This window comes from Trichechus manatus, unplaced genomic scaffold (assembly GCF_000243295.1).
Source record: "Trichechus manatus latirostris isolate Lorelei unplaced genomic scaffold, TriManLat1.0 scaffold00108, whole genome shotgun sequence".
Lineage (NCBI taxonomy): Eukaryota > Metazoa > Chordata > Mammalia > Sirenia > Trichechidae > Trichechus > Trichechus manatus.
In genome coordinates this window covers 6,001,980-6,014,762 of record NW_004444044.1, presented here as the reverse complement: position 1 = coordinate 6,014,762, position 12,783 = coordinate 6,001,980, and the positions used below count along the sequence as shown (strand labels likewise).

The following is a 12,783-nucleotide window of genomic DNA, read 5'->3' as shown; positions in this document are numbered from 1 at the left end:
TCCAGTCTCTCCATAACCTCTCCAACATGTATTATTTTGTGTTTTTTGGATTAATGCTAGCCTATTGGGGTGAGATGGTATCTCATTGTAGTTTTGATTTACATTTCTCTAATGGCTAATGATCGTGAGCATTTCCTCATGTATCTGGTAGCCGCCTGAATGTCTTCTTTGGTGAAGTGTCTGTTCATATCCTTTGCCCATTTTTTAATTGGGTTATTTGTCTTTTTGTGGTTGAAGTTTTGCAGTATCTTATAGATTTTAAAGATTAGACCCTTATCGGATATGTCATAGCTAAAAAATTTTTCCCGGTCTGTAAGTTGTCTTTCTACTCTTTTGGTGAAGTCTTTTGATGAGCATAAGTGCTTGATTTTTGGAGCTTCCAGTTATCTAATTTCTCTTCTGGTGTTTGTGCATTGTTGATTATGTTTTGTATTCTGTTTATGCCATGTATTAGGGCTCTTAGTGTTGTCTCTATTTTTTCTTCCATGATCTTTATCGTTTTAGATTTTATATTTAGGTCTTTGATCCATTTTGAGTTAGTTTTTGTGCATGATGTGAGCTATGGCTCTTGTTTCAGTTTTTTGCAGATGGATATCCAGTTATGCCAGCACCATTTGTTAAAGAGACTGTTTTCCCTGATTAATGGACTTTAGGCCTTTATCAAATATCAACTGCTCATAGGTGGATGAATTTATGTCTGGCTTCTCAATTCTGTTCCATTGGTCTATGTATCTGTTGTTGTACCAGCACCAGGCTGTTTTGACTACTGTGGCAGTATAATAGTTTCTAAAATCAGGTAGTATGAGGCTCCCACTTTGTTCTTCTTCAATAATGCTTTACTTATCCGGGGCCTCTTCCCTTTCCATATGAAGTTGTTGATTTGTTTCTCCATCTCATTAAAAAATGCCATTGGAATTTGGATCATGATTGCATTGTATCTGTAGTTCACTTTGGGTAGAAAAGACATTTTCACAATATTGAGTTTTTCTATCCGTGAGCAAGGAAAAACATACGTTTTATGTCTCTGGTTAGATTTATTCCTAAGCATTTTATCTTCTTGAGGGTTATTGGAAATGGTATTGATTTGGTGATTTCCTCTTCGAAGTTCTCTTTGTTGGTGTAAAGGAATCCAATTGATTTTTGTATATTTATCTGGTATCCTGATACTTTGCTGAAATCTTTTAAGTTCCAGTAGTTTTCTTGTGGATTCTTTGGGGTTTTCTGTGTATAAGATCATATCACCGGCAAATAGGGATACTTTTACTTCTTCCTTACCAATCTGGATGCCATTTATTTCTTTTTCTAGCCTAATTGCTCTGGCTAGGACCTCCAGTGCAATGTTGAATAAGAATAGTGATAAAGGGCATCCTTGTCTGGTTCTTGATCTCAAGGCAAATACTTTCAGACTCTCTCCATTTAGGATGTTGTTGGCTGTTGGCTTTGTATAACTGCCCTTTATTATGTTGAGGAATTTCCCTTCTATTCCTGTTTTGCTGAGAGTTTTTATAGTGAATGGGTGTTGAACTTTGTCAAATGCCCTTTCTGCATCAATTGATAAGATCATGTGGTTCTTGTCTTTTGTTTTATTTATGTGATGGATTACATTGATTGTTTTTCTAATGTTGAACTACAACATTCAAACTTCCACATCTTTCTCCCTCTGAGCGGCTGGTGGGTTCAAACTGCTGACCTTTTGGTTAGCAGCCAAATACATAACCACTGCACCACCAGTGCTCTTCTTTTAATGGGACAGTGAGAGTAATTTACTTTTAAATGTGTTTGTGTCTTAAAATTCATCATTTTTCTCAAACTTGGTTTTTTTTTAAAAAAACATTTCATTAAATGGAACAAAAAGAATTTTATGCAAAAGATTAATACTGTTAATTCATATCAGTTTTCTTATTTTAGCCAAGCTTCTAAGTTTTATCAGCTCATTTACAAATGCTATTTGGGTCAATGGAAGGGAAATTTTTCCTACTAATTTTGATTTTCAAAGTGGTTACTGTAAAGTACAGAACTTGCACGATTAGCTGTATACAATGAGCAAAGGGTAACTGAAAGACCCAATGAAGTCTCAACATTAGCCTGCCCATATATCATGGTACCATTCCTAACTTCGTAATTCACTTGAATATTGTGTCTACAACAGCTCAGTAATAAATTACAAAAACTCAAATTATGAAGGTGGCTGATATTAAGCTTTTGTTCTTCAATATAACATCCAGGTAATTGGTAATTCGGTGCTAGATTAGATGCAGCAGAGAGGCAGTTCCCAGGGTAACTTCCCTATGATATCTTCCATGTGAGACCAAATGAGACCAACAAGACCACCAGCTCTACACAGGCTGTAGACATAGCAGTAGGGGCAAAAAATACCTACAATTATCTCAGACTGGAGCTCTTATCACTGGCTTCAGTTGCATGGCTGCAGCTATACTCTAACACCTAGATTTTTCTCCCCTTTAAGGTTTTGCAGTTTAGAAAAAATTTAAATGTACAAGCAGTTGATTTTAATCCCATTTCATTCAATTGTTTGGATGGATTATCTCTTCATTCCCTCCTATCCAACCATACAAAATATCTTACTACATAAAGTGTGCTAGTTATCCTTAAGTGAATTTTCATTATAGCTTCAAATCTTAAAAGAATTCACAACAAATTGACTAGTGGCATTTTTCCCATCTTCCTCTTCTTCATGAATTATCATATTATAATGTCAAGCACATGGGTGATTTATTTTTTATTATTATTATATATTGACATCCTCAGCAGTACAATGTTAAAATAAATATTACTTGTTTTAATTTGATCAGAACAAGTGCATTACATAGAGTTTGTATAATTATTGTAGATGACAAGAAAATGGAATCTTCCCACCATTTATCTCAGTGGTTGTTTAACCATATATGAAAACAAAGCTATATCTTGGTTTTTCTCTGTAATTTTTTACTTAGGCCCCATTCTTTCTCTATCATCATGTATTTGGTGTTCTGCTGTCTCTGTTTGCTTGACCTTTTATAATGAATATGATCATTTTCTTCATTCAAATAGAGAAAAAAGAAAAAATACTAAATATTTCTTTGTATATAAGAAATGTAGTTTTTTCCTTTTTATGTTTATTTTCACTCCTAGTCTTGCACCTTGAAAGTGGAAATTTATTGAGATGAGAGAAGCTGGGGAAATAAAGGGAAAAATCACTTCAGATTCTGTACACACATGAGAAATTTATGTCAACAAGTCAAAATCCTGATGACAGAAAACTTCTAGGAAACAATGAGTGTAGGTTGAGACAGAGACCATCAGGCAGAAAAAGGATGCTCATGTGTGGAGGAGAGCTGAGACAAAAATATATTAAGCAGCTTAGTTAGATAGGCCAGATCCTGGTCACCTGCAAGAGTCCTTTTACAATTTTGTATCTCTAAGAATGGCCTACACACACACACACACACACACACACACACACAGATGTGTTCCATTCTACTAGGTTTTTCTCTCTTAGATACCAGTTTTGGAGGCAATCCAGTCTCGGAAGGCAGTCACTCGCGTATAAACCCCGGGCTTATTGGGTAGCCCGCATTCATCTCCCCAGCTCACTATTCCAGCAAGGTACCAGATATCCCTAGCATTTGGACTACCCAGTGGTCCTCCAGAGTCACCCTAAGGGAAAAGGAGAGATTAGTAATTAATAATTCAGTTCATCACAGAGCAATTTGCTGTTTTCTAACTTAAGAGTTTAATGAAATGGGTTATTTTCAAAAGTTTTCAGTGTGTTTGAAGGCAGAAATGCTTCCTTGGCTCTCCATCAGTTATCCACATAAAGGGGAAGACCAAATTTCTGGAGAATTATCTTAGACTAAGGGTTCAGTCCACTGAGAATTGAAGGCTCTACATCTTTGGAGAGCAGTGCTCTTAAGTTATCTGATACATAGGACAAAAACAACTTCCATTATCCTCCCAGTGGAGGTTGCCTCTGTTAATGTGACATAGCTTCCACAAAAGGGTAAAGGGCCTATTACTGATAAAGAGCATGCGTGTTATAGTCAGACACCTGGGATTAAATCTCAAGTTTAAACCAGTTGCTGTCAAGTCAACTCCAACTCATGGTGAACCCACACGTGTCAGAGGAGAACTGTGTTCTACAGGGTTTTCAAATGACTGATTTTTTGGAAGTAGATCACCAGGACTTTCTTCTGAGACACCTTTGGGTGGACTCAAACTCTAACCTGTTAGTTAGTAACCTAACACGTTAACAGTTTGTACCATCCAGGCACTCCATCTCTGTTCTGGCCTTTCCAAATTAGATAAGGCCTTCAATTTATTCGTTTATAAATGCTCCCAATAACACTTACCCCAGATGATTATTCTGGGAATTAATGTAAGACAGTAAATGTAAAGTGATTAGTACAGAGCCTGACACAAAGCAGAACTTAGTAAATACATAAACACATAAATATACCACAAATTCAAATTGTTTATATCTTATGAACTCTAGAGGGCTGCTTCCTTATGCAGGTAATGAGAACAAAGTACTGGCAGATCATTCCTCAGCCAGTGAAGTCTGTGGTTATTAACCACCCATTAAGTGTTCAACACCTATGAAGCTCGTAATTAATTAACATATTATCTCATTAACTCATGTAATCCTTGCAATAAAGCATAGAGATAGATTTTCTCCATTTTGGTTTTCTAAAACTCAAAAAAATTAAATAACTTTCCTTGAGGTCACATGCTAACCAATAGTAGAACTTGAATTTGAATCCAGAGCTCTGTAATCCAGAAGTGCATGCTTTTTTCCCTACATTATACCACCTTCCTGTGAATTGTCTAATTAGTATAAAATATTAATATTAACAATAGTTGAATTTGAAATAATGTCTTTATAATTTTTAAATCAATTAACCAATAAATATTTACTGATATCCTCATATGAGGTAAGAGACATGAAAAGAGTGTAAATGCATGGGTCTTGGCCTTAAGGTTACTACAGTAAAACCTGTGCAAGGCAGAACCAGTGTAAGGCAGAAACCTGTCAGAGAAGGACAACTCAAATATTTTCCACTAATAGTGACAGAAAAGTGGTAAGACTGCACCCTGTTGAAGGCAGAAAACTTGCGAGACCCAGAAAAACAAAGCAGTCCCATTGAGTTTCAGCTCTCATAAGTTTCACTGTATAATCTGCTCATAAAAATATGATGCTCACATGAAAGCTATTTAAAAGTAAATCATTTTGATAACTAAGGCCCAAGCCTATATGAAGGCAGATAAGGACTCTGGTGAAGCCAGAATTTGATTAAAGTTTTGTTTTGTTTTGTTTTTTGCAATGAGGACACAAAGCCAGGTGCAGTGTGTATGTGAAAGAATAAGAGAATAAACACACAAAGTTTTTATAAAAAAATTAAAAATGGATGATGCACCATTTTACGGATTCAGATTGGAAATCATACAAATTAGCATGGAATTTCAAATACCAATAGGGGCTTTAAAGAGCACATTAGACACAGGCCTGTCAAATCAGAAGAATGATGGTATCAGAAGTGGTGGTATCAGAAGAGCCTAGTGGGGGGCTTGAAATTCTACCTTTGTTAATCAATACTAAGGCATTACTCCCTCAGCTGCATGTCAAAAAAGAATGAATGGGGAACCTGAACTTTCACCTCTAGCTGGCAGTAATGAAGTGGTAGCCTCCCACTCCCCAATGGTGTGGTCTCAGAGGAGGCCTGCTAAAACAAGATTTAAGTATTTAAATAAGATCCAGAGTCTTATAGCATAATGCCCAAAATGTCCCCAATACATTTGAAAATCACTTGTCATACCAAGAAACATGAAAATCTCAACTTGAATGAGAAAAGGCAACCAAAGATGCCAATACTGAGATGACATAGATGTTGAAATTATACGATGAAAATTTTAAAGCAGCCATCATACAACTATCATACAGCCATCATACAACTATATCAATGAGCAATTACTACCATGCTTAAAACAAATGAAAAAAAAAGAGAGAGGAAGAAACAAGTCTCAGCAAAGAAATAGCAGATATAAAGAAACCTAAATGGAAATCTTAGAACTAAAAAATACAATAACCAAAATATAAAACTCAGTGGATAGTCTCAACAGCAGAATGGAGATAACAGAGCAAAGAATCAGTAAGCATGAAGATAGAATGATAGAAATTACCCAGTCTGAAAAACAGAGAGAAAATGGAATGACAAAAAAAATTAACAGAAGGTCAGGGACCTGTGAGACTATAACAAAGTATCTATTATTCCTGCCAGTGGAGTCCCAGAAAGAAAGAAGAAATAAAGGAGAAGGTGGGTAAAAAAGTACTCAAAGAAATAATGACTGAAAATTTCCCAAATTTGGTAAAATACATGAGCCTACAGATTCAAAAAGCTAAGAAAATTCCAAGCAGGATAAATCCAAAGAACTCCATGCCAAGACACATCATAATCCAACTTCTGAAAACGAAAGCAAAGAAAAAAGTCTTGAAAGGAGTGAGAGAAAAATGACACTTCACTTACAGGGAAAAAACAATTTGACTGACATCATACTTCTGTTCATAAATCATAGAAATCTAAAGAAAGTGGCCAGGGAGTCACTAGACAACATTTTTTAAGTGCTGAAGCTAAAAACTCTCAACCCCAAATTGTATATGACACAAAGTTATCCTTTAGAAATGAAGGGAAAATAAAGATTTTTTTCAGACCAAAAAATAGTCCTAAGTTAATGTTTCACTGGCATATCTACCTTAAAGAATGGCTAAAGGAAATGATAAAAGAAGAAATCTTAAAATTAGGAAGGAAGGAAGAACAACAGAAAGAGCAAAACTATGGGTAAATATAATAGACTTTCCTTCTCCTGTTGAGTTTTCTATGTTATGTTTGACAATTGAAGCAAAAACTTTGTCCAATGTGATTCTGAATATGTGTAGAGGAAATATTTAATATTTACATTATACTTATTAATGTTTAATATTATAAACAGGAGAAGGTAAAGGGATTTAAGGGGAGGTAAGTTTTCTATTCCACACTTTGTTCAAAATAGTAGAATTCTGACACTAGTAGGCTGTAATAAGTTATGTATGTATAATATAACATCTAAAGGAACCACTAAAAAATTTACACAAGGAGATCATCAAAAATACTATAGATAAATAAAAATGGAATTCTAAAATAAACTTACTGTATGATTCTATTAATACAACATTCTAAAAATGACAAAATTATAAATATGGAGAACAAATTAGTGATTGCCAGGGACTAGGGATGGTGGGGAGAAAGGCAATGGGTGTCTATTCTAAAGAAAGATCTTTGTTATGCTGGAATAGATCTCCATCTTGACTGTGGTGGTGGCTACACGAATTTACACATGTGATAAAATGCCACATAACTATAAACACAAATTGTATCATGTTAATTTATTGGTTTTTAAAGAAAGAATTGGCCATCTGCTCCTGTAAAGATTACAGCCAAGAAACCCCTATAGAGCAGTTCTACTCTGTAACACACGGGGTTGCCATGAGTCAGAGGCTGACTTGACAACCACTAACAGCAACAATAATTATATAAGATATAACCATTGGGGGAAACTGGGTGAAGAGTACATCGGAACTTTCTATACTATCTTTGCAACTTCCTATAATTATTTCAAAATAAAAGGTAGCAGAAAAGCATGTGGCATACTTATAAGTAAAATCACTTACCTGGCATGCATCTTTATTTCCTCGCAAGGAGCCAGCACATAACATTCTAGGAGTTATGGCACCATTGTAAGCTTGAGGTTTATTGCATGTTTTAGTGTCTATGAGATCCACCTGTACTTGCTGAAGATGATTTTGACTGGCACCTAAAGGAGAAAAAAAATCATCTTTATATTTGTGGATCTACATATATTTTAAGGAGCCCTGGTGGCGCAGTGATTAAAGCGATCGACTGCTAACCAAAAAGTCAGTGGTTCAAAACCACCCGCGGCTCAATGGGAGAAAGATGTGGCAGTCTGCTCCCTTAGAACCATAGAGATTTACAGCCTTGGAAACCCTATGAGGTCACGATGAGTCTGAATCAACTCGATGGCATTGGGTTTTTGGTTACATATATTTTATAAATTGGGAGAAAGCCTTAATTATTGGGTAAGACCGTGATACAGAACCTTAGGATATGTATTTTTCAGATACGATAATATCTGGAAAGAGATTGCTCATCAGACTTCTTCCTATCTACTTTAAATGAAAAGTTAGGTGCATAGGAAAGCACCTAAAGTTGTTTTAAGTAATTTCCACTCCATTGCTTACCTCAGAAGGAAATTGCTGTAGGGGAGAAATGTGGCTTTATGATTCTCCGTGATCTTCACAATTGGGTCTATTAATGATCTCTAATCTCCTAAGGGTTAATTCCCAAGTACAAAGTTCAGTGGCTAGGAGACATATTTACTCTTTCAGACACCTTACCAACCACCATTACTCTAGTAATAGTAATGCAGTTAGTAGTAACCTAAGGCTTGAAGAAATTTATGTGTCTTCTAAAAACATAGTTCACTAGTGGGGCTTGCCTTGGCCCAGGTCCATACGACAACCAATCAGCATATTTTGGCATAATGACATTCGATTCTTTAAATGCATTAGAATATCAAGTTATATTACTATAATCTGAGCTTGTGTTCAGATGCTCACCATCATTTTGCAGTGCTCCAAATCCGGTCACAAACATGCGGTCACCTGGGTGGAACTCATGAGAAGACTCAGGAAGGCAAATTCTATGTACAGCATTTGTGTAGGGCACAGGGCTATAAAGCTGTGCAACTGCAATATCATAGTCATGTGATGGGTATTTGTATTTTTCATGGACAATTATCCTCCTGAGACCTCGTTTCATTTTTGGAGGCTTTAGTGTTACTCCAAAGGAAGCAGTCCATCGGCCAGGATCCTTATACCTGGGGAGAAAAAAGGAAGAATAGATTCCACTTTACCATGCCATCAATATAATGTTTTTATATTAAGCAATGTAGTCTGCAGGTGTCAGTATAAGTTTTTCTTCTAAAAATTATATTTTCTATGTACTGGCATGCCTCAGAGATATTGCGGGTTCGGTTCCTGGCCACCTCAATAAAGCAAAAATTGCAATAGAGTCACATGAAGTTTTTGGTTTCCCAGTGCATATAAAAGTTATGTTTACACTATACTGTAGTCTACTAAATGTGCAATAGCATTATGTCTAAAAAAAAAACAATGTGCATATCTTAACTAAAAAATATTTTATTGCTAAAAAATGCTAACAATCAACTGAGCCTTCAGCGAATAGTAATCTTTTTGCCAGTGAAGGGTCTTGCCTCTATGTTGATGGCTAGTGACTGATCAGGGTGGTGGTGGCTGAAGTTTGGGTGACTGTGACAATTTCTAAAAATAAGACAACAATGAAATTTGCCACATCGATTGACTCTTCCTTTCAAGAAACATTTCTCTGTAGCATGAAATGCTGTTTGATAACATTTTACCCACAGTAGAACTTCTTTCAAAATTGGAGTCAATCCTCTTAAACCTGCTCCTGCTTTATCAACTAAGTTTATATAATATTCTTGATCTTTTGTTGTGATTTCAACAATATTCACAGCATCTTCAGCAGGAGTAGATTCCATCTCAAGAAACCACTTTCTTTGCTTATTCATAAGAAGCAACTCATCATCCGTTAAAGTTTGACCGTGAGATTGCAGCAATTCAGTTACATCTTCAGGCTCCACTTCTAGTTCTAGTTCTCTTGTTATTTCCGTCACATCTGCAGTTACTTCCTCCACTGAAGTCTTGAACCTCTCAAAGTCATCCGTGAGGGTTGGAGTCAACTTCTTCCAAACTCCGGTTAATGTTGACATTTTGACCGCCTCCCTTGAATCATGAATGTTCTTCATGGCATCTAGAATGGTGAATCCTTTCCAGAAAGTTTTCAATTTACTTTGTCCAGATCCATCAGAGGAAATCACTATCTAAGGCAGTGATTGTATTTCTGCCGAAATGTATTTCTTAATAACAAGACTTAAATAATAAGACTTGAAAGTCAAAATTACTCCTTGATCCATGGACTGCAGAATGGACGTTGTGTTGGCAGGCATGAAAACAACATTAATCTCCTTGTACATCTCCATCAGAGCTCTTGGGTGACCAGGTGCATTGTCAACAAGCAGTAATATTTTGAAAGGAATCTTTTTTTCTGAGCAATAGTTCTCAATAGTAGGTTTAAAATATTCAGTAAACCATGTTGTAAACAGATGTGCTGTCATCCAGGCTTTGTTGTTCCATTTGTAGAGCACAGGCAGAGTAGATTTAGCATAAATCTTAAGGGCCCTGGGGTTTTTGGAATGGCAAATGAGCATTGGCTTCAACTTAAAGTCACCAGCTGTATTAGCCCCTAACAAGGGAGTCAGCCTGTCCTTTGAAGCTTTGAAGCCAGGCATTGACTTCTCCTCTCTAGCTATGAAAGTCTTAGATGGCATCTTCTTCCAATCTAAGGCTGTTTCATCTGCATTGAAAATCTGTTGTTTAGTGTGGTCACCTTCAACAATTATCTTAGCTAGATCTTCTAGATAACTTGCTGCATCTCCTACATCAGCACTTGCTGCTTCACTTTTATCTTATGGAGATAGCTTCTTTCCTTAAACCTCGTGAACCAACCTCTGCTAGCTTCAAACTTTTTCTTCTGCAGCTTCCTTACCTCTCTCAGCCTTCACGGAATTGAAGAGTTAGGGCCTTGCTCTGGATTAGGCTTTGGCTTAAGGGAATGTTGTGGTTGGTTTGATCTTCTAACCAAATCACTAAAACTTTCTCCATACCAGCAATAAGGCTGTTTCAATTTCTTATCATTTGTGTATTCACTGGAGTAGCACTTTTAATTTCCTTCAAGAACTTTTCCTTTGCATTCACAGCTTCACTAACTGTTTGGCACAAGAGGCCTCGTTTTTGGCCTGTCTTGGCTTTCGACACGCCTTTCTCACTAAGCTTAATAGCTTTTGATTTAAAGTGAGAGATATGAGAGTCTTCCTTTCACTTGAACATTTAGAGCCCATTGTAGGGTTATTAATTGGCCTAGTTTCAATATTGTCGTTTCTCAGGGAAAAGGGAGGCCCAAAGAGATGGAGAGAGATGAGGAATGGCCGGTTGGTGGAGCAGTCAGAACATACACAACATTTATCTATTTAGTTATATGGGTCTGGTTGTGGCGCCCTAAAACAATTCCAATAGTAACATCAAAGATCACTGATCACAGATCACCATAACAGGTATAATAATAATGAAAAAGTTTGAAATATTGCGAGAACTATCAAAATGTGACACAGAGACACGAAGTGAGCACATACTGTTGGAAAAATTGTGCTGATAGACTTGCTCGATGTGGGGCTGCCACAAACATTGAATTTGCAAAACAAAACGAAATAAAACAAAAACACAATATCTGTGAAGGTCAATAAGGTGAAGTGCAATAAAATGAGGTATGCCTGTACAGAAAAGAATTCTTTCCAGTCTGAAAATCAGACTCAGGGATCAAATCACAGGTGGAAATGCCATGGTGGCATGTTTCCTAGGAAATACATGCCAAGTCACCCACTCCAAATCCTAGGGCGTTTTGACATTTTTGGACATCAGTGACTCCAAGGGGACATCTGGAAAGCATATTTTGTGCATAATGAAATAAATAAATGTATTTTATGTGCCTCATGTCCCCTACTCACAAACTTATATCTTTCTCTGAAAACCAAGAGGGCCATACAATAATTTAACAAAGCATTACTATAGAAGGTATGCTGTATACTGTGTATATATATGATATAGCGTATATATATACGATATACTGTATACTGTAGACATTTTAACACTAGGTTGAAAAGTCATCCATTCCTTGGAATATAACAGGTCAACCTATTCAGTTGTATAATTTGCTACTTCCAAATTTCTTTATACTGAACTTACCTTTCTTACTATGTGGAACTGCCCTGTTGGAGTCCAACCCACAATCCACCAACGTTTGTTCCTGGCAGCAGTGGAGAGACATGGCTCTTCTCCTTGACATCAAGCTTAAAGTCTTTTAATGATAACTTTAAAATTCCTATTTCCCTTAATAACCTATTGAGTTCATCCGATAATTTATATTCATGCCCTTTGATGCTATTTCCATTTCCAAACTATAAAACTTCTAAGGTTTATGAATTTCCCAATCTGTTTGTGATATATATACATTCTTTAATTTGTGCTAAACTTATCCCTTTCAAACCTTCATGAGGTATTTCTTTCCTGCCAAGCCCCCAATTCACTTTGCTTACTCCACCTCCATTGCGACATTCAGGACTTACATTCTAAAGCAGTGAGCAGCACTCACAAGCCACACGCCATTAATTAAGGTCGCTCCACAGCGATGCACTCCATCCCATTGCAGGGTAGCTTGCCATGGCCATTCACCCTCTTCTACCTCTGTCCCACCAACTATCCTGAAACTCTGGTTGGTAGTGTTACTCCTTCGTGTTCCACAGCCTACCAAAGAGAGACGATGCATTAGTTAACAGTTGTTTATAAGCAACAAAATGGTGTTACTATGTCTCATATTCCTTTTACTTTGTGCTCCTATAGTATCAGACATTTCCTCTTGGTATTATCATTTCTTAAACTGTAATGGTTCATTTCGTTAACTCTTGTTGGTCTTTTAAGATTTAAATCAGTTGTTATCTCCTCTAGAATGCATTCTCCAACCATTCTCCTGTCCCATTCTCAATGCTTCCACAATTAAAAAAATTATATTTATATATATA

General features: G+C 36.5%; 1 protein-coding gene across 1 annotated transcript in view; it reads right to left on the bottom strand.

Annotated features, from left to right (window-relative positions):
• Positions 1–3,423: 3,423 nt before the first annotated feature.
• The window catches only part of LOC101352557 (transmembrane protease serine 11E), a 106,463-nt gene continuing 97,103 nt past the window's right edge, over positions 3,424–12,783 (bottom strand). The window contains exons 7-10 of the mRNA XM_004383364.1: positions 12,331–12,508; positions 8,669–8,928; positions 7,703–7,845; positions 3,424–3,657 (exon numbers count right to left, since the gene is read on the bottom strand). Of these exons, the coding sequence (XP_004383421.1) occupies positions 3,496–3,657; positions 7,703–7,845; positions 8,669–8,928; positions 12,331–12,508 (743 nt within the window). The 3' untranslated portion in view covers positions 3,424–3,495. The remainder of the gene's footprint in view (positions 3,658–7,702; positions 7,846–8,668; positions 8,929–12,330; positions 12,509–12,783) is intronic.